Below are 24,209 nucleotides of genomic sequence, written 5' to 3'. Positions count from 1 at the left end.
TGTGATGCTCTCTCCTCTAGGAATTCCCCTAATTAGCTACAGGCATCTACTAGCACTGGGTGAATACGTTAAAAAATCTTCTCAGGACAGTCACTTGAATAAACAACTGAATCTACTTTGCTTATGTCCATGACCCTTTTGCAATTACTTTCTGCAGATATTTGAGCATCTGAGGTTACTGTGGAAACAGCAAATTTTAAAGTGACTGTTAAAGGATCTGTGTAGAAAGGCCATGTTGAATTCTGAAACATCAATGTCAGGTGCCCTACAAACCCAATCCTAAGGGTTAAAGTTCATCCAATCAGGAAACAGGCACCTACCATGCGATTTATGTGTCCAAGCAAAACTACCCAATGCTTCTTAGACTTCTAATAACTGCTCATGCACAACTACAAACCAAGGATTATTTGCAGAAATGAGTCAGTGAATAATTTCAGATTACAGTTACACTTGAGAATATCATAAATCACTCACGGATAGTTCATGAGCAGAAGTTGCAGCTATGTTGTCTAATGAATTATTCACTATGAAATAATTGCTTTGCTCTCAAGCTTCTCTGATATCCCAGGCTCTCTTTCCGAGTTAAAGACAGCACAGACTAGTTAGATCTGTAAGGTTTTACAAATCAAGATGTGTCCGTGGTTTATTTTTGTAAATGTTAGTGAAAGCTGGGAATGGGGGGCGGGGCATGGTTGGCTTAGATGTCAAACTTCACATGAAGGTTCTGCAATCCACACATTGCAGCATTGTGGCCTCACGGGAACCTGAAATTCAAACCGACTAGTGGAGAGAAATGTAAAAAGTAAACCAACGTGAGGCAGCAGGCACCATTGTAGTCATGCCTGTTACTGTAGGTGGTTGCTGATGTTCTGGCAGTGTTGGTGATGTTTCCCCGTTGCAAGTATAGTACTGCAAACACCACAGAGCAAAGTAAATAGCATGGTGGTGTGATAAAGGTCAGGATTTTGCAGGTGCCCAAGCAAATAAGGGGCCAGATTCTCAAGTGTACACAGTGCCTAAGCCAGTGCCCGTTGAGGTCAACAGAGGTGACATCCTGGCCCCACTGTAGTCAGTGGCAAAACTTGTACTGACTTCAGAGGGGCCAGGGTTTCCCCTACAAGTCTATCCATTGACTTCAGTGAGCATTGGATCAGACCCTAAGGATGCAACACACAATTTGCATGGCCACTGGTGAATGACACCTGCACTGCACCATGCTCAGCTGGCGAGGTACTGCCATAGTGGCTCCCAAACAACCTCACCGGCCAGCCAACAGCACAGGGCGCATGGCTGTGGAAAAGGGGGGTGACTGGAGCATTCCTGGGTCCCAGCATTCCCCAGATGCCAGAATGGCCTGTTGGAGTCCTGGGCATACTAGTGCGCAGGTGGCCCCAGATCAGTGGAATAAAGAAGTGGCCTAAATCCACTTTCATACGCCACCTTTCTCAGCAGCATTGAGTGCTGCTTCCCCATCCGCCACTCCAGGGCTGGGCCATGATTTTTAAAGTGACAGTGTCCCGTTAAAGGCAGCCCAGAGACTGTTTAGCACTGTTCCCTGGTGTATTCCTCAGCAAAAATAAAGAAAAAAACAAACAAGATCTCTTCTACATACACGTGTCGTGAGGGGGACGCTGGCATCAAGGTCCAGACAGAGATGAGACTATCACCGTCTTGTTGCACCATTTAAAAATCCATATGACAATCCCAGCAGGATTTATTCCAGGCCCAATTTCCAGTGCAAAGGCGATAGAGAGGCTGGTTAGTTTAATCCCAAGGAACTCAAGCCTAGGTTTTCCATAGAAGGGTAGTAGTTGCCCTATAAATAAGAGCATCAATCAGACAGACAGCTGATTAGATCCAAGGCTTGTTCTTTGAGTTCAGATCTGACATTCCTTTCCTTTCTCACTGCACTCATGATTTGATTAATCCATCCCTTTCTCCTGAAGCAATCATTACATTGGGTTTTGACTCATTACAGCTGTGTTTACAATAAACTTTTATTTTTATGACACAGCCACTTTGTAGTTGGTTGCTTTTTATTATTATTATTGATATTAGCGGAGACACCCTGCTGTGCCCCTCTAAAAAATACATTGGTGCGGGAACTAGGGGAGTTGGAGGTGCGGTAGCTTGAAGCAGTAATAAACCCAAATACATGGTTTCTGCCTTCAGCACCCCCACTATGAAAATTGTTCCAGCACCACTGGTGTCAGATTTGTGCACCCAGCCAGGATGCCACCTGGGAACTGGCTAACTTCACAATGGCATCTGTGGGTTCAAAGGGTCCATCTTTTCCCAGTGGAAATTCCCACCTGGGCTGCATGTCGTACCCAGCTTAGTTGCAAATGTGAGCGAGGAGCTAAGATGAGGTGCAGAAGCGGCATGGGGGCTGGTGACTAGCCAAGCACAGTTCAATCAAAAGCATCAGGGTAATTGATTTCATGTCTCCCAGCAGGGCCTGCAGCCAGCCAGCACTTAGCAGAGATCAAGACTTTACAAAGGAAAACAACGAAAAAATTAATTCAGAAAGATCCCTGGCTGCTACTGTGCCTAGAATCTGGCTATTGATTTCAGTGTCTTGCAGGGGCCTTGGGGCTGCTTCCAGTGTGTAATGGAAATAAAAGGCCTTTCTACAAGTACATTCTGTAGCTTTCTAATTTTTGCATTGACTGGGCTAACACATCCCCTCCTGCTTCCCCAGGGCCCCCTCCCTGATGTAAGCAACAAAGCAGGTGAACAACTGCAGTGCACATTGAGGAACCTTCCCCGGTGGGTAGAATAATGCTCGGCCAGATCCTGGAGAAAAATCAATAGAACGATGCTGGTTGGCACCAGCTGAAGATTGGCCCATCCTCATTGCTACATGGAGGAGCCAGGATTTCCTGCAGTGTAGCGTAAGATCTAGGCCTTCCCAGTTGTCATGATGCTGCTTACCATGGTCACTCAGAGCTTCATGGTGGCAGCAGGGACAGAAATAAGACCCTGCTTCTCCCAAAGCACAGGTTCAAAACAGCTGACCTAAAAGACACTCTCCACTAGCAGTATCGCACCTATGACACACAGTGAAGCAGTTCTGATTCTAGCCAGTAGTTGGCATTGGTGCACATACACCCATGCCCATGCATGACAGTACTATAATGACTTAATAGATCTTAAAAACATTCTGGGGCAGAGATGGACTGAGTTTATTTACAAACATTGCTACCAACATCTGTTTTATAGGAGCTACTGGTACAATTATAAAGACGGGGAAGGAGGCAATTAGATATCAAGCAGGCCTTCCTGTTATGCAATGCACAGCCTTTCTAGAGGTGATGGGCGGGGGAGGGTACATGTGTATAAGTAACAGGATCTACTACTCTAAACTGCATGAATCCCATTCGTTTTATTTGCACTGAACCATGCTGAAACCCTTCCTTCTGGAGAGAGTGAGAGGAAGATTGAGACTTTTTTTATCTAAGGCTTCTAGTGTGGAGGAGCAGTTGGAAATGCTGCTAACCAGAGTCTTGCTAGTTTAATTAAAACAAGGCACCCAACAATATGTGGTGTCAGAAGTAGACACATTCCCCTGCCATCTAGAACACCGTGGATATTGCTGGCTTCCCTGCATTCAAAATGGACTAGGAATCGGGCAGCCATTCAGAAACACGACAGAGATTCAAACAGCTTGTGGAACTGACATTTTCTGGACCATACAAAGCCAAATCTGAATAAGAAACAAACGCAGCTATCCAAGACTGTGGACAGGGGCAAAAGCGGAGGCACTTTCAGCATGCGGTCCATTGGTGCAGAAGATTGGAAAGCACTAAGAACTTGCTTTGATAAATATAAAGCATGTGCTATGCCAAAAACAAATCCAGTTTTTGATAGTTCAAAACTCCACAGCAACGCGCAAGGAGTCAGAGAGACATTTGATTAGTCTGTAAGAGAATGTAAGATTACCGTGATATCATATAGATGTTGATGGGACAGTGAGAGACTGTGTAGTTGTTGGTGTAGAGAGAAACTTCCCTGTGTAGGAGCCGTGCTTTCCCTAGAAAAAGCTATGGAGATAGCTAGAGCTAATGAGCTAACAGAAGCCCAGCTAAAAACAGCAGCCACTGGAATCAAGGTGGAGAACGATACTCAAAGTTATATACCCATGGGGGTACATACCCAAAGGCTCTGGAATTGGACAGAAGCTGTCAGAAATTAAGCTGATGACCAAATTTGCCCTGCAAAAGGTATTGCTGATCAAACTGGAATAAACAGAATGACTTTACAAAGGCCTGCAGATTGTATGCAAACAAAACTAGGAATTTTATTGATCAACAAATGACAGAGAAATAATGTTCCTTTTCACAATGAGCTTTGAATTGATGGAGTCAGAGCTAATAATGCTTAAGGGGAAAAAAGGTCAGGCACCAGTGAAGAACTGACTGTCTTGTTAGGCCCAGATGGTCAGATTATTAGCTATAAACTTGACACTAGAAGTCAAGTAAACCAGAAAATGTAAATTATGACCTCAAGTTCTATTGCAGCACATGAATGTGCATCGCTCTGGCTATGGATGGACCGTGTAAAGTACACTGAAACAGATACAAAAATAACAATACTTAAGCTTGAAGTTCATATTGTGGTTATGCCTGTTCACAGATTCATGGATTTAAAGCCATAAGGGACCATCTTGATCATCTAAACCAGGGATCGGCAACTTTTGGTATGTGGCCCGTCAAGGAAATCTGCTGACAGGCCAGGCCGGTTTGTTTACCTGCAGCATCCGCAGGTTCGGCCGATCACAGCTCCCACTGGCTGCAATTTGCCGTTCCAGGCCAATGGGGTCTGCAGGAAGTGGCGTGGGCCGAGGGATGTGCTGGCCGCTGCTTCCTGCAGCCCCCATTGGCCTGGAACGGCAAACCGCGGCCAGTCAGAGCTGCGATCAGCCAAACCTGTGGACGCTGCAGGTAAAAAAACCAGCCCAGCCCGCCAGCGGATTTCCCTGACGGGCCGCATGCCAAAGGTTGTCGATCCCTGATCTAACTAGACCTCCTACATACATAAGGCAGGCAGAGAATTTCTCCCAGTGATTCCCCCATCAAGCCCTATCACTTCTGATTGAGCTACAGCATAACCTTTAGCAAGATATCCATTCTTGATTTAAAGACATGGAGTGATGAAGAATGCACCACATCCTTAGGGAAGCTGTTCCAAAAAGCTGCCCCATATTTCCCGGGTGAATTTGTCTAATATTAACATCCTGATGTAGCTGGTTGAAAAATAGGAAAATGTTAATGGACATTTTCTTCAAAAATTTCGTTCTCTCTTTTTTCATTAAAATTTGAAATTTTAACATAAAAAATAATTGAAAAATCAAAATGTGGAAAAGTTTTGCCAACTCTGTTTCCAGCCCCTCTGGATTTTATTGTGCTTTTATCTGTGAGTGTAAAGAGCTCTCAAGCATCAGACATCCTTGCCTCATGAATGTACTTGTAGTTTTGGGTCTGGATGGACGTTGAAATCTTGAATGGACTAAACTGGTGCAATGTGTAAATCCAGCTGAGACGATGAAGTTTGAAATTTTCAAAGGAATAGGATTGTCCGTTAAATGTGTTCTAGTTTCTCCTGAGCCAACATTCATCCTAAAGTTGCCACTGCACAGCAAAAACCAGAGAAATAATTCAGTAACAACATCCATAGAGAGAATCATCCAGGGAAGGGTAGGCCTGTTGGTGATATGTGGTCAAGAGACTCCAGCAGTGATACAGTAATGATCCCAGTGAAAGAATGGGCACCCAGAACATGCCAGTTAGTGATCAGAAGATGGCAGATATGAAACAAGCCACCATGAAAGATCAACACGTGAAATGTGAAAATTAAATGGTCAGGCATTAGAAGGAAATAGCCTCTCATTGGATCCAGGGAGATGAGCACTCAATCTTGCAGTAGTGTTTAACGGTGAGAAAAGATTTCATGTGCATGGAGACAAGATACACCAGTATGAAGACACATGGAGCATGTGCCATGGAGAACAGAAAATAAATGCCCTTGATATACTCCATCGACATGGTGCATATTAGAAACTCACCAACTTGTCTCAAGACATCCCGTATGCTCCAATTTAGCATCTAACCCTATTCAGCAAAGCACTTAAGCACGTACTTCCATTCCATTGACTTCAGTGGGATTTAAGCACATGCTTAAAGTTGAGCATGTACTTAAGTGTTTTGCTAATCGGGGAAAGATTTAAGCAAGTGCTTGAATGCTGTGCTGAACTGGGACCTAAAAGAGCATGCCTATATAAAAGGATCAGTAATACCACATGATCTGCCACGAGGACTACAGCAGACCACTGGCACTGATTTGTTTATGTGGAACAACACAGGCTGTATAAGTGTTGTTGATTATTACAGTAGTAGTTAGGATACCAGAATCCCCGCAATAATCCAGAGGAGTTGATTTTCCAGACATGGAATATCTCGGGGGAAATAACTATCTTCGACGGTAGTCCTCGCTGTTCCTTACAGGACTTTGCCAAACAGTGGGATTCTAAACCTATCGTGGTAAATCCATGTTATCCACAAAGAGAAAATAATCAAAGCCATAAAACACAGTTCAGTTCCTTTATTATTATTACTCAGCAGCTCAATTGAAAGCAGTTCAAAGCTAGTGCTGCGTAAATTCCCCAGCAACATTGATTGTAAATTGAACAACTGACTATTCCGAATGGAAATTTTTCCCATTTATTCCCAAGTCTGATTTAACAAAGTATCTTTTTAACAACCCATTTTCCTTGCATGCTTGGAATATATAATATAACCAAGTATCTTTTTAACAACTCATTCTCCTTGCATGCTTGGAACATATGGATCTAGATTAATAGGATTTTAAAGTATCTTGGTTTACCCTCTCCTTTGTCTCTCATTCATAATACCTTCTCTTTTCTTTTACCAGCCCGGTAAGGGGGTAAGCAACTGGATCAAGTGTGATGTTGTACAGCTAACAACGTCATTTAATTTGCAATAATAAAATCTTCACACTTGACCAATTGTATAACAAAACTAGCACCCATCATTTGCCTAAATGTCATTATCGTTTAATCAAGCAATGTGTTCTGCCGAATAACAAAGCAGTAATGCTAAGCTAGTAATGCTAATTGGTATTAAGACTTCTTGCTTGTAGAATAGTAATGTTATAGTCAGCTAGGATGTGCATCTTACTAATTACCAAACAAAAACTGAGTAGCTGTGCTCACGTGGAGACATGGCAAGGGTCATTCAGCATTAGTAATCCTCATGCGTTCTGCCCTTTGGCTTTCAGTTATCTGCAGAAAGTGCCAAGTTGCGTTGATCGCAGAGTCACTCAGAACCCAATCCTGTTTCGCTCCTGATAGAATATACAGATTGGGCTTCTCTGACAATGATTCACGTTGGAGAGATTGTGGACAATCTGGCTCTCTGATTCATATGGTGGAATTGTCCAAAAATCAAAATATTCTGGTTTTAGTAGAAAACCCCCTTGAGGCTAGGTTCTCACTGCATCCGCTCCACTTGCTGCAAAGGAGTGAGGAGGCATCAGGGAGCTGGGGTTACCCAGCTCTGGCATCTCTTAGAGCTCTGCCACTCCTGCTGTGCAAGGGTGGGCAGGCAGCTGGTGCAGAAGCCGGCTCCATCAGATTTGTGTCAGTAGGGAGTTCCCTTCCACAAGGGGACTACTCCAGTGGCCATTTATGACCATTGCGTGGCTGGCTGGTTCTTGCTCACATGGTCAGCGTCTAACTGATCGCCATATGTGGGGGTCAGGAAGGAATTTCGCCCCAGGTCAGATTGGCAGTGCCCTTGGGGGTTTGTCACCTTCCTCTGCAGTGTGTGGGGTGCCAGTCACATGCCAGGATTATCTAGGTATATCTCACTTCATTGTTTCCCTGCCATTTCTTGGGCCTTGGGCACTGGTGTACCTTGGTCCTTCCAATTCTCTGCCTGTGGCACATAAAAGTTATGTCTCCTGCGGGCTGTAATACTTTGATCTAATTTCGGCTGTTGGGTTTAGTGTGCAGGTGTTGGGTGGTGGTGATGGCCTGAGAGATACAGGAGGTCAGACTCGATGATGTGGGGGTCCCTTCTGCCCTTAAACTCTGTGACATTCCGACCAGAAGCTGCCCTGTGCACCACCGGCGCACAACCCAGAATCTGGCCTTTGAGTTGAATTTTATCCCCTCCATTAGCACCATCAGGTGCTGACAGTTGCTTCTGCGGCCTCGGTCAGGTCTTACCACTTCATTTCTTCTTGTTAGCTCTCAGATTACTCTTGCTGCCGACTGGAAAAACCAGGGGCTCCCTCCTTCAACAGACAGCTTCAAACACCTGGGAAGTCTTCAGCATGGAGAAAAGGGACTAGCCTCAAGCAGAAATCTGAATATATGGGCTACCTTACCTCACTTCCGCTGAAGCTAGGAGCTGGGTTAAAAGGGGCAATGCTCCTCACAAGCGCATGAAGAGTCTAGATCCTGTGAGCTCTCCATTGTGTTGCAGATGCAGCCACTTCATTTTCTTGTCTCTTGTTACTCTCTTTGATTCCTGTAATCTTGATTTTAGTGTTTATTTGTGACCACAATAAAAATCCCTTTTAGAAGAAAAAACCCATAAACCGTGCTGGTGGCAAAGATTCCTGTTTGAGCGAATTTGCTTATTAGGCACATGCCTACTAGCAGCTGTAAATCAACTGCTCAGCTGCTGGTGAGCCAACTTCTTTACTTTCTTTGCCCTTTACACCTGAGTCAGTGAAACCCAGCCAGATGCAAGCATAGCTGAGAGGTAAACAGGAACATCTATTCTATCTGGAAGGGCTGATGGCTTCCTGCCCAGGAATACTGCATTGCTGAGGCCGGAAGGGAGGGGACCAAGGTGTGTATAACTGAGGCCAGGTCATCATCAGCCAGGAAGAGATGGAGGTCCATAGCCAATCCAAGATGTTAGAAAGTGAGCGTTGTTATGACAAATCTGGTAAAGCACGCTGAACACTAGTCTGAAACAAAACTGTGGGCATTGGAGCCCTTCTGTCATTATAACACAGGCAAATACACCTCCCACTGTCTGGACTTGATTATCTTCATAGTCATCATCTGCTTATTTTGGAGAATATTAGCCATTCGTTGAAGCTGTCTCTGCAGCTATCCCTACTCAGTTCCTTTATTATTATTACTCAGCCCTACCAGTATAGGCTCTGAGAAGATGATAAAGACATAACCATCAGACTGGTGCTTCCAAACCCTGCATCTCCTGTTACATTCACAGCTTGTGAACCAAAAGAGTAGCAAATACCAATCAACACTCCCTATATTTCCTCTGGGAGCTCCACGGACTGCTCTGCATATGAAGCCACATGCTTCCAAAAATGGCCAAGCCGTGCAACCTAGGACAGTTTTGGGTTTGTCTCTGAGAGGCAGCATGGTCCAGTGGATAGTGCACTGGACTGGGACCCAGGAGACCTTGGTTCTCAGCTCAGCTCAAGCACTCACCCTCTGTGTGACATTGGCAAATCACGTCTCTCCCCGCTCTTTGTCAGTCTTGTCTACTTAGATTGTAAACTCTTGGGGGAAGGGAATTTCTCTTACCTTTTGTGTAAATAGCACTTAGGACAACAGAGCCCCACAATTCAATTGGGCCCTATAGAGCCGCACTGTAATATGAATGTTAATCAGCTAGGTTCACAACTATCCCTGAAATACCAAGTCATCTCAGACATAAACTGTTTGTCTCATTGCGAATACCTGAGCCTGCTCTATGTTTACATGTTACATTTTTCCCAGTCAGTGGCCTCTTAGTACCGTTACTGATGAGGCGATAACAGAAGGCATTTCTTGTGTTGTGAAAGATAGTGATGTGTGGCTCTCATTTGCACTGGTCTCAGTTTGTTTACATTTAAATGCCTTGAACCACTCTATTCTAGAGAAGTTGACTTCTATGGACTGGCCAGTCATAGGCTTTGTCTGTACTGGGGGTCTGCCCTGAGTCCAGCCATCAAAGACCAGTCACACTGCAGCGGCACCTGTGCAAACCCCTAATATAGTGGTTTTCAAACTTTTTTTCTGGTGACCCAGTTGAAGAAAATTGTTGATGCCCGCAACCCAATAGAGCTGGGGATGAGGGGTTTGGGAGGGGGTTCAGGGCTGGGGATGGGAATGAGGGGGTTGGGGTGCAGGAAGGGGATCTGGGTTTGGGGGGGGCTCAGGGCTGGTACAGGGGATTGGGGCACGGGGTTGGGGTGCAGGCTTACCTCTAGCGGCTCTTGGTCAGCAGTGCAGCCAGGGTGCAGAGGCAGGCTTCCTGCCTGTCCTGGCACTGCGGACCGCGCTACACCCCAAAAGTGGCCAGCGGCAGGTCTGGGTCCTAGGCGGAGGCGCACAAGCAGCTCCATGCAGCTCTCGCCTGCAGGCACTGCCCCCTCCAGCAGAGCTGGTGCTTGGGGTGGGGGCAGTGTGTGGAGCCCCGTGGCCCCCCTGCCTATGAGCCGGACCTGCTGCTGACTGCTTCCAGGGTGCAGCGCAGTGTCAGAACAGGTAGGGACTGCTAGTTTTTACTGGCTAGCCGCCAGGGTCCCTGGGTGCTGAACAAGGCGACCCAGTGCTTTGCATTCCACGACCCACTACTGGGTCGCAACCCGAACTTTGAAAACCACTGCCCTAATACATACAGGCAGATGCTATTGTATCAGCAGAGCTGCTTGAAACCGAGGTTAACTGCGTCAGTGCAAATAGCCATTCTGCCTGTCTACCCAAAGGGTTTACACTGGTTCAGCTTTGCCGTGACTGGCCACTGATGGCAGGAACTGGGGCAAATTCCCAGTGTATCCAAAGCCTTATCTTTGCAGGTGGAAATAGTCTATTCCTAACAACAGCCTCTTCCTAGCATGGCTAAAACAGGATGATGTGGGGGGCTTGTGGGGGGGGATGGTGATCGTGACAATTTTACAATAGCAGGGGTGCAGGAGCAATATTCTATACATAAAATAGCTGAGATTATGTCTGAGTTTTCCCTTAAAGCAGGGATTAAAATCCTTTCATAGCATGAGAATAAATGTTTCTCCTAAACAAAATGACACCGCTTGCTCCTAAGGCACAGATTGAACTTTCCAGATGGCTAGCAGTAAATCTTTGCCATAGATTAGGAGTTGGGAGAAGTTAATAATTCACCCTTCCTGAAGTTTCATTGCTGGGAGCTCACATTTCTTCAGACCTCTCTAGGTCCTGGTGGCTTCGTTTTAACACCGGGTGGCGTAGGTAGAGTTAGAGCTATGTGAAATCTCGTACCTTGTTTTTCTGTTTGGGGCTAAGGAAGAGGAAGTGGTGGTCGTTCATCCCATTATATAGCCGAGTTGTGTTTCTTGGGTCACTGGTTTCTTCTCTGTGGATCTGGTTGTGTGGCAGAGCCATGGCTGAGGTGGGAAGTGGGGAGCATTCCCCTCCCACCTAGAAAGAACACAATCCTGTGCAGGATCCACATACACAGTCCCCTTTGGCGCGCTTGGCTTAATTTGTGTATCAGCTGAAACCCATTGCCTTTATTTGCTTTTCCTTTTTTCCTTTCCAGCCGCTGGTGCTGCTGATGGAATGGCCCGAAGCCACCAATTTTGCCTGCCTGCTAGCAGGCTATTGCCGCCTCCTGGTGGACACCAAGAAGATGATCTTTTCTAGGCCGTCCAGCCAGCCACCACCTCCTCAGATTTCCAAGGCAGGTACGTTTCAGCCTCTGTTTTTTGTGCCCCCTCCCCTGCTGTTTAGCACAGTTAGGAAAGGAGATTAATTCCTTCTGAAATCTCCTCTGCATTGGGATGGAACCAAACCAACAGTGGCCCTTTCGACACAGCAGGCAGCATTGGCTAGCAGGAAAAAGCCGGGTTTCAGAAGACAGAGGTTCTAGCTCTGGGTATACCACTGACTCACTGAGTGCCCTTGGCAAATCACTTACGCTCTTGGGTCCTCTGTCTGTGAAAGGGTATCAGTAATTATACCCCTCTTGTCACATACAAAGCAACATTTAGTATCATAATGTCCAATCCACATGGAAGATCTAAGCTGGCTCAGCACATTCCTGTCATTTAGAAAGACTTAGTGCCACCAGCAAAAATCAGCACTGGATGCCCACAGGCCAGCTTGCAATGTTCCTGCAGAGATCATGTGCAGACACTGTGATTCACGATCCTGCAGTTGGCATGAGTTTGCAGGGTTCTTCGCTGAGGAGACTGTCCTGAGCATCTGTGCAGAACAAAGAGACTGTACTTGGGACTGTTTTTCTGCTATCTTTACTGATCTGCAGAGATGTAGATTCAGACACACTGACATCCTCCAGTGGGTGTTGGAGGAACTACGCTGGGGGCTTCTGGCACTGCCGCTGTTGTGCGTTAGAACCAAAGGTGTATGGCCCAGATTCCCAAAAGTGACTCATGATTTTGGGTGCCTTAATTTTGAGGTGTCCAATCTGAGAAACTTAGAGGGGCCTGGATTTCAGGGGTGTGTGCTTAGAACATCCGGGAATCATGCCACCTTTAAAGGGGACTCGTATTGGGCACCCAAAATTACCAGTCACTTTTGGAAATCTTGGCCTGTGCAGGGGGCAATATAGAGTGTAGAAGCAGAAGCATTAGCCAGGCAAGGAGATTCTTCCTAACTAGGATGCACATGGGGTTTCACGTCTCCATTTGAGATGGGGCCAGTTGACACTACCTTAAAGGACCAGTACCCATCAGAGTCCCATTCTATAACTGAAACGAATATGTCAGGGTAGATCCGGCCTCTTCCTCTGCAGCCACAAAGGACCCAGTGCCACACTGCTTGGGGGTGGGACTGGGGAGCTCTCTCTGTGTCCTCATGCAGCTGGATTTGTGGGGTAGGACAGGAAAAGAAGTGGAGGGAGGCAACACATTGGTGGCTATTTGGATCCAACAGCCAATTTATCCCTGTAGCATGGTGACACAGGAGCCCCTGTGGCCTGCAGGGTGAAATTCTTTCCCCCTTCAGCCCCACTGGAACCCGATGCACCAGCCCAGATGCCCAGGTTTGGTTCAGAAAGGTTGGATTTAGCCTTCAAAGCCAGGTGAGATTCCCTCAGGGGAACGTGTTTCTACAGGAGGGGTCAGATAGCCCCAACAGAGTGAGTCATATTACCTGGGCTCTGAATTTCCAGGCTGCAGTCAGCCTGTGCCAAAATCTTAACTGTAAAATCAAGCCCTGGTTCCCACGCTTTGCCTGGGAGAGGAGCACATCTGTCTTCCCTGGGGCCCACTGAAGTCTCCTGTGGAACGGTAGCTGTTTTAAGGGTGAGTATTGTGCTGGTATTATCAGTTAAATCCATCTCGCTTTGATGAGGTCCAGCAGATCAGCTGCCCTTAACAGGAGCCAGTACACTTTGCTGCAGAATTGTGTCATGTGCTTCCCCCATGAAAATCCTCTCAAAGCTGGTGTTAACACTAGTGGTGACAGCTGATAGCTCAGCTGTTTGCCAGCTCCTCCTTACCCCACAGCCCAGAAACTTACACAGCTAGCCCACAGAAGGAATTCAAATATGCAGCAAAGGTCCCCTCCTTGCCCCCAGCTTTCCCTTGAAGCAAATGGGCTCTGGTTCTGTGCCATGGGCAAGTGGCTAGTGCCCTGTAGTACCAGGCAAGCACCCTGAGCTCAGTTTCCTGAAGCCAGCCTCCTGCTTGTCCCTTGCTGAGGGCTCTGCAGGTGCAACAGTGTGCTCAGCCTGAGACTGGGAGATGGGCGAAGTGGGAGTGCCTTGCGCTACGCTGCAGTGTGGTCACTTCAGGAACGGTGACCATGTAGGCAGAAGTTAGGTGGCTGTGATGTAGGGATGTGTACAATGGATCCCACTCCCACACAGACAAGTTTGTCACTTCAGTGTTCACCCCATCTATTCACTTCAACCTAGATCTGGAGGTTGCCCGCTTCTAGAAGGGAGGGAATAGTTCAGTCTCCGCGTCCCGTTCGGTCCTCAGCCTCTCTCTTGAGCCTTCCAACGAGGGAGCTGGCTTTGAACTGGTGACCTGGAAGTGAAAGGTTCCATCGCCCATCCGAGTCCCCAGAGACATGCAGTTCCTAAGAGAAGAGGGGTTCATGATGGAGGAGTTGCTGTTTAGCTACACAAATTTAGCCCCTAGCCACTGATGTCTCCATTTAAAATATACATCTATTCTTGTTGGGGTTTTTATACTGCAGGTGATGAACAGTTTAATACAAATGTGCAGATTGGGAGACAAATTGCCCAAGTTGCTGAACTCATGAATTCAGTTCGAATTTATTTGATTTTGTTTAAACACCTCTACCTCGATATAACGCTGTCCTCGGGAGCCAAAAAAATCGTACTGCATTATAGGTGAAACTGCGTTCTATCGAACTTGCTTTGATCTGCTGGAGTGCGCAGCCCCCCGGAGCACTGTTTTACCACGTTATATCTGAATTCATGTTATATCGGGGTAGATGTGTATTTTGTAACAAGGAGCCTGTGTCCCCAGCACTAGTTCTTGGCAGAGCTGTGCAGGTCTTCTGGGATGCAGTCAGAAATCCCCCACGAGGCCTGGACTTTGTCTCACCTGCACAAAGAAATCTCCGGAGAGTGGAGGACACTCCATACATAATGTTTACTACTGATGCTAGAGGACTGTAGTTGGTTTAGATGGTCTTGGTATACTTGGTCATGCTTTAGTGCAGGGGGCTGGATCAGATGGCCGATCAAGATCTTTCCAGCCCTACATTTCTGGGATCAGCAAGATCCAATGGCTGGAAGCCAGAGCTAGACAAATTCAAGGTGAACATAAGACACAAATCTTTAGCCATGAGGGTAATTAACCAATGGAGTAGAATCCCAAGTGGCAGATTCCCCATCACTTGGAGTCTTTACATTAAAAGTAGACGTCTTCCCAACAGATAACTAGTTCCACCACACACTGTTGGGCTGGATGCAGGAGCTGTTGGGTGGGGTTCTCTGGCCTGGACTAGATGATTACAATGGTCTTTTCTGGCCCTAAAACCTATGAACCATTAGAATGAAGCTGGCAATTCTAGCTGCTGCATCTAGGTGGGAAACTCCAGTTCTGCTGAATGTCCCAGCTGGTTCATTCACGTAGAAGACATCTGCCACTCTGCTTAATGCACCTGGTGTTCTGGCTGTGCCATTGCCTGAGGTGAGCCACAGAGCATATGAGCACGGCACACATCACTGTGCAGTTTGTCAAAGGGTTCTTTCTGCTGGGTCGCTGCCCACCTGTTTCTGTTGCTATTGCCCAGCACAGAAATGATAATTTTATGCATGTCCTGGACTTGTATATAAATTCTCTTACCCGACTGAATACTGGTGAATGTGCCACAGAGCTGGCAGGAGACTGCGGTAGCTGAGTTAGGGAATGCACCAGGTGCGTTGCTGGAGAGCATATCAGCCGAGCTGGTAAAAGCTCTTGGCATACTGCAAGGGAGGGCTAGGCTTGGCTTAGCTGGGCTGGGAAGTGGGTGTGTTGGCGGAGAACAAGTAGCTGTGTCCCCATAGATTGTGCCCTTTGTGCTGTTGCATGTTCATGCCAACTGTGATGTCCCAATGATTTTAATGCAATAGGAAGACTAGCAGGAGGCAGGTGAGTATTGGTGGCTCCCTACAGTGCAGGATAGATTGCCTGACTGTCCCTTCCTTCTCATGGGTGCTGCTCTAACATGATAATTGTTATTTTGGTTTAGATTACATCAACGCGCACAACATCCACCGGCCGGCTGCAGTGGGGCACTCGGGAAAGAAAGAGAGCGGGTTCTTGGGTGGCGCTGCCTCCAGCCCCAGGGAATCCAGCCCCCGAGTTCCCAAGGGGTCGGACTCGGAGCTCGTCAGCTTTTGTTACCTGCACATGCGGGAGCAGAGGAAGCAGCGAGAAAACAGGACAGACATCAATGAAAACCTGATCTTCTTTGAGGAAACCAGGCCCAGGACCAAATCCGACCCCACTTCCAAAAGCTCCGGCCAAGACTATGACGGTGTTGCCAATGAGTACAACCCGGATGGCCTTGACCGGGACCACCAGGCAAGTAGGGCAAGGGCCAACACCATGGACAACCACATGAGGAACGATGCCATGCACTTCTACTGTAACTCCTGCAAAGCCAAACTCAAGAGCCGGCTGGCCTCTCGAAAAGGTGGCAAGCCTGGCAGCTCCCATGACAACATAGTGGACTTGATGTCCCTCCCCCCTCCGGGGAGTGATGAGGAAGGGGACGAGACCACTGCCCTGCTCCCCGCTATCGCTGCCCCGCCTCCGGGTTTTCGAGATAATAGCTCTGATGAGGACGACCCCAAGCGCAGGGCTGCTGCGCAGAGCCAGGAGCAGGGCCGGCACCTCTGCGGCATCCTGTACGATGAGATCCCCGTGACGCTGATAGACAGCGTGCAAACGAGGACAGTCCGAGATCACGCCCAGGAGCTGGACGATGCCCTGGTGTCCACCCTGCAGGCTCTGGAAGCCCTGGCTGCTTCGGAGGATTGTCCGCACCCCCAGCCACAACAGACAGCAGGTAGTGGAGTAGGCAGAGCTTTTGTGCTTCCATGTACCATCTGGGGGTGAGTCTCCCCCTCCCTTTCTCTCTCCTCTCATCCTTGCCTCTCTCTCCTTCCTCTGTCTAAGCTTTGATTCGTATTTGGAGGGGATTCTGGAAGCACAGGCCTTAGCAAGAGCCCCATCCTGGAACTAGTGCAGAGGGGGAACAGACGGGCAGGTGCTGGAAAGCTTTTGGGGGGCTGGAGGATGGAATCCTCCTGTCTGAACTGGAGAGAAAGAGCAGTCCCCATGGCTGGCGTGCTTCCTCCCTGCAGCTGGGATCCACCCAGCTGCCTGCACCCCAAAAGCCATGCAGGCTGGGGCACAAGAAAGCCCTACAGAGCAGAGCTCCGACACGCAGGCTGTGCCCTGGGCTGTGAGGGGTCCCCCAATCCTGGCACCCCTCTCTCTCTGATGTACCCTCCTTGGTGCTGCTGACACAGCCATGGAGGAGGGGGAAGTGGGGTAAGAGCTGTAGGTTCTTCACGCTGCTGGAAAGATTACAAGCAAACTTGGGGAATTTTCTCCAGACAGTGCAGGGTTGGTGGTGGTCTCAGTGACTCTCTGATCTATGACCTCTGTCACCAACAACAGCACAGCCAGTGGATGGTGCCCAAATGGCCAATACTCCAACATGCATTGACAGCCCTTCAAAGAAACTCAGCATGATGTTCCACTGGAAGAAGCTGCTGGATCTGCTGCTGGCCGCACAGTTTGGCAGCTAACGCAGCACTGCTGCCCTCCCTTCCCCCAGGGAATTGAGAAAGGGGCTGGGTTGAGAGCTCTGCCTGTGCACAAAGCATGCCCAGCATGGGTCCAGAGCTCTCCTCCCCAGATGCACTCTCAGGCTGGAAGGAGAGTTCAGTCTTTGCAGCACATCTGCTCCCTTAGAGCAGCAATCAGTGTCAGTTGGGATGGGGACACCTGTCCACTGTGAAATGGACTGGGACCACATTGATTTCACACAAGCCAGCAAACAGTTGTCAGATGGTAATGACTTTCAGTCTCCAGTGAATTTGAACCAGCCACCTAGAAATTAAAGACTCCATAACCCCATATCAGTTCCCTGAGACGCCCTCACCCATTTCCCTCACACCCAAGGCTGATGTCAGAGATCACACCATCAGTCTCAGGTACACTGCAGCATCTTCACTGTTCATAATGAAGAAGGGAAGGAAATCCCAGCTGGCAGTATGCAGTAATATCCTGATTACCCTGCACCCATAGGCACTGACTCCGTGGGTGCTCCGGGGCTGGAGCACCCACAGAGAAAAATGGTGGATGCTCAGCAGCACCTGTCAGCTCCCCCCCCAATCCCCAGTGCCTCCCACCCGGCGGTGGGCCCCACGAATCAGTGCCTCCCCCTCCCAATCTCAAGCATACCACAAAACAGCTGATCGTGGCAGGCAGGAGCCTGGGAGGGAGGGAAGGGGGCAGAACTGGGTGGGAAGAGCCGGGGCGGGGCCTTGGGGGAGGGGTGGAGTGGGAGCAGGGCTTGGGACAGAGCCGGGGTCGAGCACCCCCCGGCACTTGGGAAAGTTGGCGCCTGTGCCTGCATCTGTTTCTGGGAAGCTTCCCCTCGTGCATGGGACGTGAGAGTGCAACTGCTTTGGAAATCAACGGCCCCCTCCTTTCCCAAGCACAAACCATTCAGTCAGCCTCTCCCGAGGCAGCTCTTTTGCCTTTGGGTGAAGCAGAGCCAAAGCATGCCTCTCTATGTGATTGATGTGCGCGGATTAGTAATCAGATCAACACTGTGGGACAAACTCATCCCTGGCGTAACCCCGCTGACGTCAGACATTTGGCCCTGGGCATTCACAGAGTTATCCTGCCCTGGTAGATTCTGCAGCTGTAAGCCACTTTAGCCAGGTTGCCCTTTTAAGTGCAAATATGTTATCAGCTGGATTCCTTCAGGCTGAGTAAAGGGTGAACGCACTAAGGCCTGCTGGGCATGGGTAGCAATACTGGCCTCCCTCAATTCTCACAAGTCCCCCTCCACGCTCCAGCAGCATTGTTACTGCCAGGTTTCCCTGATTGCACCAGACGACTCCCCATCGCTCTACTGTTCCTAGTGTTGGAACTGTTCCCAGGGCCTCTTTCCAGGTTAAATGCTCTTGTTGAATTAAGTCAGCCAGCCAGAGTGAAGCTGGCAATCAGTCTCAGTTAGACTTGCCTGGACATAATTCCCATTCTCTCACAGAGGCATTGCCCAGAGCAGGTGAGCCAGTCAAGATCTTTCCAAGCCCCCAGCTGTGCTTCTCTTGGAGGTGGTGGGAGGGGGGAGCTGAGGTTTCTCTGCTGAAATTCTCTTTCCTCCAGTGGGTACTGTGATCTCTGGGACTCTCCTACCCCTCTGTGTTGCTGTCTCCTCCAAGCAGTGATGAGACCTGAGGATAACATCCCCATATTCCTCTTGTGTTTTCTCAGGTCTGATTGTTCTGGCTGCCATCACGCCCGAGTCCTCCTTGGACTCCGGCCACGAAACCAACTCCTCAGAGCTAACCGATGTCTCAGAGATGGTCTCGGCCATGAAGCAGCACCAGAACGCCGCCTACTTCCTGGCCCAGCACATAAACAAAGAAAAGCTGCTCACCAGGAAGGACCTTCCCTTCCGAATCCAGAGCTGTGCTGCCCAAGCCGTCCTCACCTCGCCATACCTTCTGGGGCACCAGGAGCCAGGCCCTTCCCTGAAGCCAGCTTTCTCTAACCAGCCCCCCAGCCTCGCTTGCGGCAGGATTAAGCAGGAGCAGCAGCACAGAGAGCAGAGTAACACCTCGGCTGTCCAGCCAGTGCGCTCACCGCAGCTGAATGAGCAGAAGAACAGGGGCGTGACAATGCCGGGCTCCGAATGCAAAGGCCCCAGCCACTCGAAAGCAGCCTTTGAAGTGTCACTGCACACTGCAGCTGCCTTGAGCAGAAACCAGGTGCAGGATCTACGGGAGAAGATGCCCAAAGAGGTCCGGCTGAGCCCTAAACTAACCCTGGATCCTAAGGGTGGAGTGACCATTTCAGCTGCTCTGCAGCAAGTGGTAAGCAGCAAAGGCTCCCCTGCCCAAGTGGCAGCCGTGGTGGCTAGTCCTCAAGCAGACAAGCAGGCCAGTGGGAGCGGCAGCTGTGTGCCTTCCAGTAGCAAGCATTTAAAATTTAAAGGGAGTCAGCCAGCTGTGGAGACCTTGTGTGACTGCCAACCGCAGCCGCAAGGCAAAACCTCTCTGAGCCCGAAAGAGCCTCATGGCAGTAGGGGCGACGCTTTCCATTCCTCCCCTGTGGGTGGCGAAAGACTGCAGCCCAAGACTTTTCTTTCGAAGAGCTACCCGCAGAAAGTGAGCGGAGACCCTGGAGGGAAGCCGGCAAGTGGGGAGCCAGGTCAAAAAGCAAAAGGTGACACTGCTAACCCCGTCTACCAGAAACACATTGGTCCTGTGAGCCAAGGGGAGGAAATGCAGCATGAAAGTTGTGCCAAAAGCTTAAAAACAGAGGGTAGCAGTCTGCACTCTCCATCCACCAGTGGTACTTCCAAGAGCACCAGCGAGGATCCCAAAGGGCAGATCCAGCTGGTGTCCAGATCTGAGGGCTTGCAGATTAGCACCGTGCCTTCCAAGAAAGCAGAAAAGCTCCTGGAGGTGACCCAGCAGGACTCTGACGTTCCAGCTAAACCCAAAGCCCCGAAAGCCCACTTCAGGTTGAGGAAGCTGTTTTCCGCCACCTTCCCAACGCGGCTGAAGAAGGAGACGGACGAGCGGCAGGCCCAGCTGCAGAAGGTGAAACAGTACGAGCTGGAATTCCTGGAAGAGCTGCTCAAGCCAAAGACCAAAGGTGACCTCCCGCCACCGGAATACCTGCACCCTTCTGTGCCTGGGCGCTGCAGCTGTCAGCTGAAAAGCAGCCCTGTGCAGAAAGTCCCAGGGATGTCCAGGGAGCAGAGGCGCAGCTGCGACTGCAAGCGGATCTGCAGAGGGGTGAGACCGCACCCCAACCAGATAGCAGCACCGGAGCTGGAGAGGCGAGGGAGGGAGAAGGCCCCTGACAATCAGAAGCAGGCTGAACCAGATAGACTTACAAGCACGAGCAGCCCTTCTAAGAGCAGGCGGATACGATCCACAAGCTTAGAGTCCAGAGACTACCTGTCAGATCCAGAGAATGGCATGTCTTGTTTGACAACATGCACCTCCCGTGGAGAGTGCATGGGGGCACCACACTACAAGAAGCTGATGCGCCGCTACAGTGTCAGCGAAATAGACCAGACTGACCGAACATCTCTTTCTTCTGACATCTACCAGGACACCTATCCAGCCAAGCAGACAGACCTGCAGAGTGAGGGTGACCCCGGGGCCCATAGCTCTGCGCCTAAGAGCAAGATCCAGGAATCCCCAAGAATAGGTGACCCATCTTATGTTCAAACAGCACAGGAGAAGAAGAGCCAGAAGGGCTCAACGGCTTTCTCCATCCAGGAGGAGATGTACCCTAGTCACGCTGAGCTGCCAGAAGAAGACATGGAGGACAAGAAGTGCTGCTCCATCCGGTATTGCTTCTACTATAGGAAGTGCGACGTGGCAGATGATGGGAGTGAGAAGGATGAGCTCTCTTATTCCATCCCCATGCAGATCCTGCCAGGCATGAAGCTGGACAATCAGATGGTCCCAGTAATGAGCAGGACCCTTCAGGTCCTGGATGCCACTGCCTGCAGCAGCCCTGAGGACAGCCAGACCCAGGAGATAGACTTAAGGACCTCCACCTTTGAGGGGAGCCTGGCTAAGGTCCATGCCCTTCGAGGCCATGCCTATGCATTGCCAGACGGGTTTCTGGCAGTGCAACTGGACACTAACGAGCTCCTGACCATCCTAAGGCAGTGCGTGGTGAGCCCCGAAATTCGGGACTGCAAACCCTACATCTCCCAGCTGGCCGAATACAAGCAAGAGCTTGCCCTGAAGTTCAAAGAATTCAGGGCCTCCTGCCGCAGGGTGGCAGCTGTGGACAAGAGCCCGACGCACATGCTCTCAGCAATCACAAGCAGCTTCCAGGTGCTGAGCAGCCTCATCGAGACATTTGTGAAGCTAGTGTACATCGTGCGTTCTGAGTCCCAGCGCCAGGAGCTGCTGACCAAGGTGGAGGAGGTGGTGCGGAATTACACCTTCTTGCTGAGGGCGGCAGAGGATTCAACAGCCAGAACGCTGAGTCACCACCAGACGGCGGAGCAGCAGTCCCGCCAGTCAGCCACGGTTGCGACTGTTATGAGCACATTCACCCGCTCCTTGAAGACGCTGATCAATAAGTAAGCTGGCTACGGAACCGAACAAGCCAGTGTATTCCAAGCTGTGTGTCAGTGGTTCTTCTAGTGAGTGTGTGTCCGCAGGGAAGGCCTGTTTGTAACAGGACTGCAGGGGCAAAGACATTCTTTACTTCTCTGTGGAGTGAATAGCTGCATTGGTGGAGTTTGAAGGGGAAATTTAAGTCTATAGTTAGCTGTCTGCCAGCCTGTAGGTGGGCTCCAGGCAGCCACTCTGCATGCTCTCCCATGCCGTCTTATCAATGACCTTACCTGGGAGGTGTAGCAATTCACTCCCCCTGCTAATTTGGTTCTGGGTCTCCCCTGGACAGACAGCTGACACTTTTTACTTTAGCATGGTGCACTGGGCCAGTGTAAGTAGGAACTGAGCTGAGACCCTCCAGCTTCACTTGGGTCTGAGTCCGCTTGGATCCAAGCCAGCATCTTGCCACGTAAACAGCTCTTATGCCTCCAGAGACCCTCAGACTACAAGCGCTGCCCTCAGTTAGCAGCAGGATATAAAAGTCCCCAAGGCCACGTTAGAGGGAGCGAAGTAGTCTCAAGGTGGGGGGAATCCTATAGACCTGATGCAGGGAGTTGGGTTGCCCTAGCAGATATCAGAAAGCCAGCACAGATGTGCACACACTTGCTCTGGTCACAGGCACTAACTAGTGCAAGGTAGCATCCCAGGGTTACAACTTAATACATCCAAGCAGGGTGTCTTTTCCTCAGCTGGATGGATATAGCTGAGTTACAGAACACCTGGGGAACCCAGCCTGTTCCATAGTTATAACAAGCCACAGGCTGGGCTAGCAGCTATGGGTAGACCTCCTTCACCCACCTCTCCAGTGCTGTGAAGGCTCAGTCCTAGCCCTCTCTTCACAGCCCTGTGGGACGGTGTGGTAATGTCCATTAGGGAGTGAGCAGCAGAGAATAAACCCAACTGGCTTTCACCTATAGCATAAGGTTAGAATTCAACAGCTGTTCTGGAAGTGAGATACACGGGCTCCACCTCTTGAGCCAGTCATTCCCACCTGCCTGCTGATCGAGGTGGGGAGATCCTGGGAACTCTCTCTTACTATGCCACTGGATTGATAGCCAAGAGAAGTCTTTTTTAGCATTTGGGTTTTTTTTTCTTCCAGACGTGTGGTGAAATGGTGCCTACTTGCTTTCCGTCATCCCCAACACCCCCCGAAACCTAGCATCTGTTGCTAACAAATCAGAGCGCCTTAACTGGTGTGTCAGTGCACCTCCCTCTCCTCCAAAACAGAGTCGAGGGGAAACCCCAAGTTTCTGCATCCACCCTAATCACCCTACCAACTCCGCCTCATGCGCACGTGAGGAGGACAGGCCTTGGTGGAATCCCTCTGTTGCTGTGTTTTAGAGCATATGCATCCAAGTCTAAAAGAAAGAGAAATTAGATTGGCTAGCGAAGGCAGGTGTCAGAAGGGAGATGCACACTCACTTGTAGAGTGTAAAGAGATGATATGGGATCTCAATCCAATGGATCACCTCCTATCTCTATTTTTTTATATGAGACACATATATTTGAAATTTCTTGTTTTCCATACGAGTTATGGAAATGCACAATGTGCTTTTAACACGTGTCCTTTACCTAGTGCAATAACCTTCCCTGGCCCACAGCTTCAACCAGCCTTTGGCCATTGTCATCAGCAAAGAACGGAGGATCTCACTATATGGACAGAGCACCTCTTGCCTCTGGCTTTCAAGAACCATGTAGCAAAATATACAGTGGAATAGCCAAAGCAGAGTTCAGTCCATAGCAGGCGATGCCTATTACAGTCCTGAAGGCCAACAGGGAGCTGTCCCCATCCATTATCTACTAAGAAACGGAGAGTTTCCTTGAGCTCCCCATCATGCCTATATCATTCCTCCATAAATCTCTCAGCCTAATAGAGAGGAGACTTTTTTATTGTCTGTATATAGTATATATAAATAAATATATATATATATATATATATATATAAAAAATTATATATATACAAATTTATGTCTTGTTTTACAAACAAGAAAGATTAAATATATTAATCTTAATATCCAAACTCGCACTTTGTGTCTGTTTTTAGGACTGTGAATATGTATTATTATTATTCTTTACACACAGTGCTGTTTGCAAACATCGAAGCCTACATCCCCACCACCAAAAGGCAGTCACCTCTGGAGGGAAAGCAGTAGCTATTTACAACACAGAGCACCACGCTACACACTGGTTTTAGGGTCAGGAAATGAAGGAAACCAAGCAAGTGAAAGGGGAGGATGATAGTAATGACATACCCAAATTGGAATTTAATCAGGACACTGGAGTTAACACCGTTATGAAAGGTATCAAGGGCTCTTTAATAGCCACTGATGGTCAGGTCCTTGGTTTTATGTCTCA

General features: G+C 49.0%; 1 protein-coding gene across 1 annotated transcript in view; it reads left to right on the top strand.

Annotated features, from left to right (window-relative positions):
* Nucleotides 1-23,744, top strand: part of FRMPD3 (FERM and PDZ domain containing 3) — a 102,545-nt gene extending 78,801 nt beyond the window's left edge. The window contains exons 15-17 of the mRNA XM_054040765.1: nucleotides 11,565-11,709; nucleotides 15,701-16,522; nucleotides 18,973-23,744. Coding sequence (XP_053896740.1) covers nucleotides 11,565-11,709; nucleotides 15,701-16,522; nucleotides 18,973-21,821 — 3,816 coding nt within the window. The 3' untranslated portion in view covers nucleotides 21,822-23,744. The remainder of the gene's footprint in view (nucleotides 1-11,564; nucleotides 11,710-15,700; nucleotides 16,523-18,972) is intronic.
* Nucleotides 23,745-24,209: the final 465 nt, after the last annotated feature.

Source organism: Malaclemys terrapin, chromosome 9, assembly GCF_027887155.1.
Source record: "Malaclemys terrapin pileata isolate rMalTer1 chromosome 9, rMalTer1.hap1, whole genome shotgun sequence".
Taxonomy (NCBI): domain Eukaryota; kingdom Metazoa; phylum Chordata; order Testudines; family Emydidae; genus Malaclemys; species Malaclemys terrapin.
Note: the sequence above shows the minus strand (reverse complement) of the source record. Positions and strands in the feature narration are given on the sequence as shown.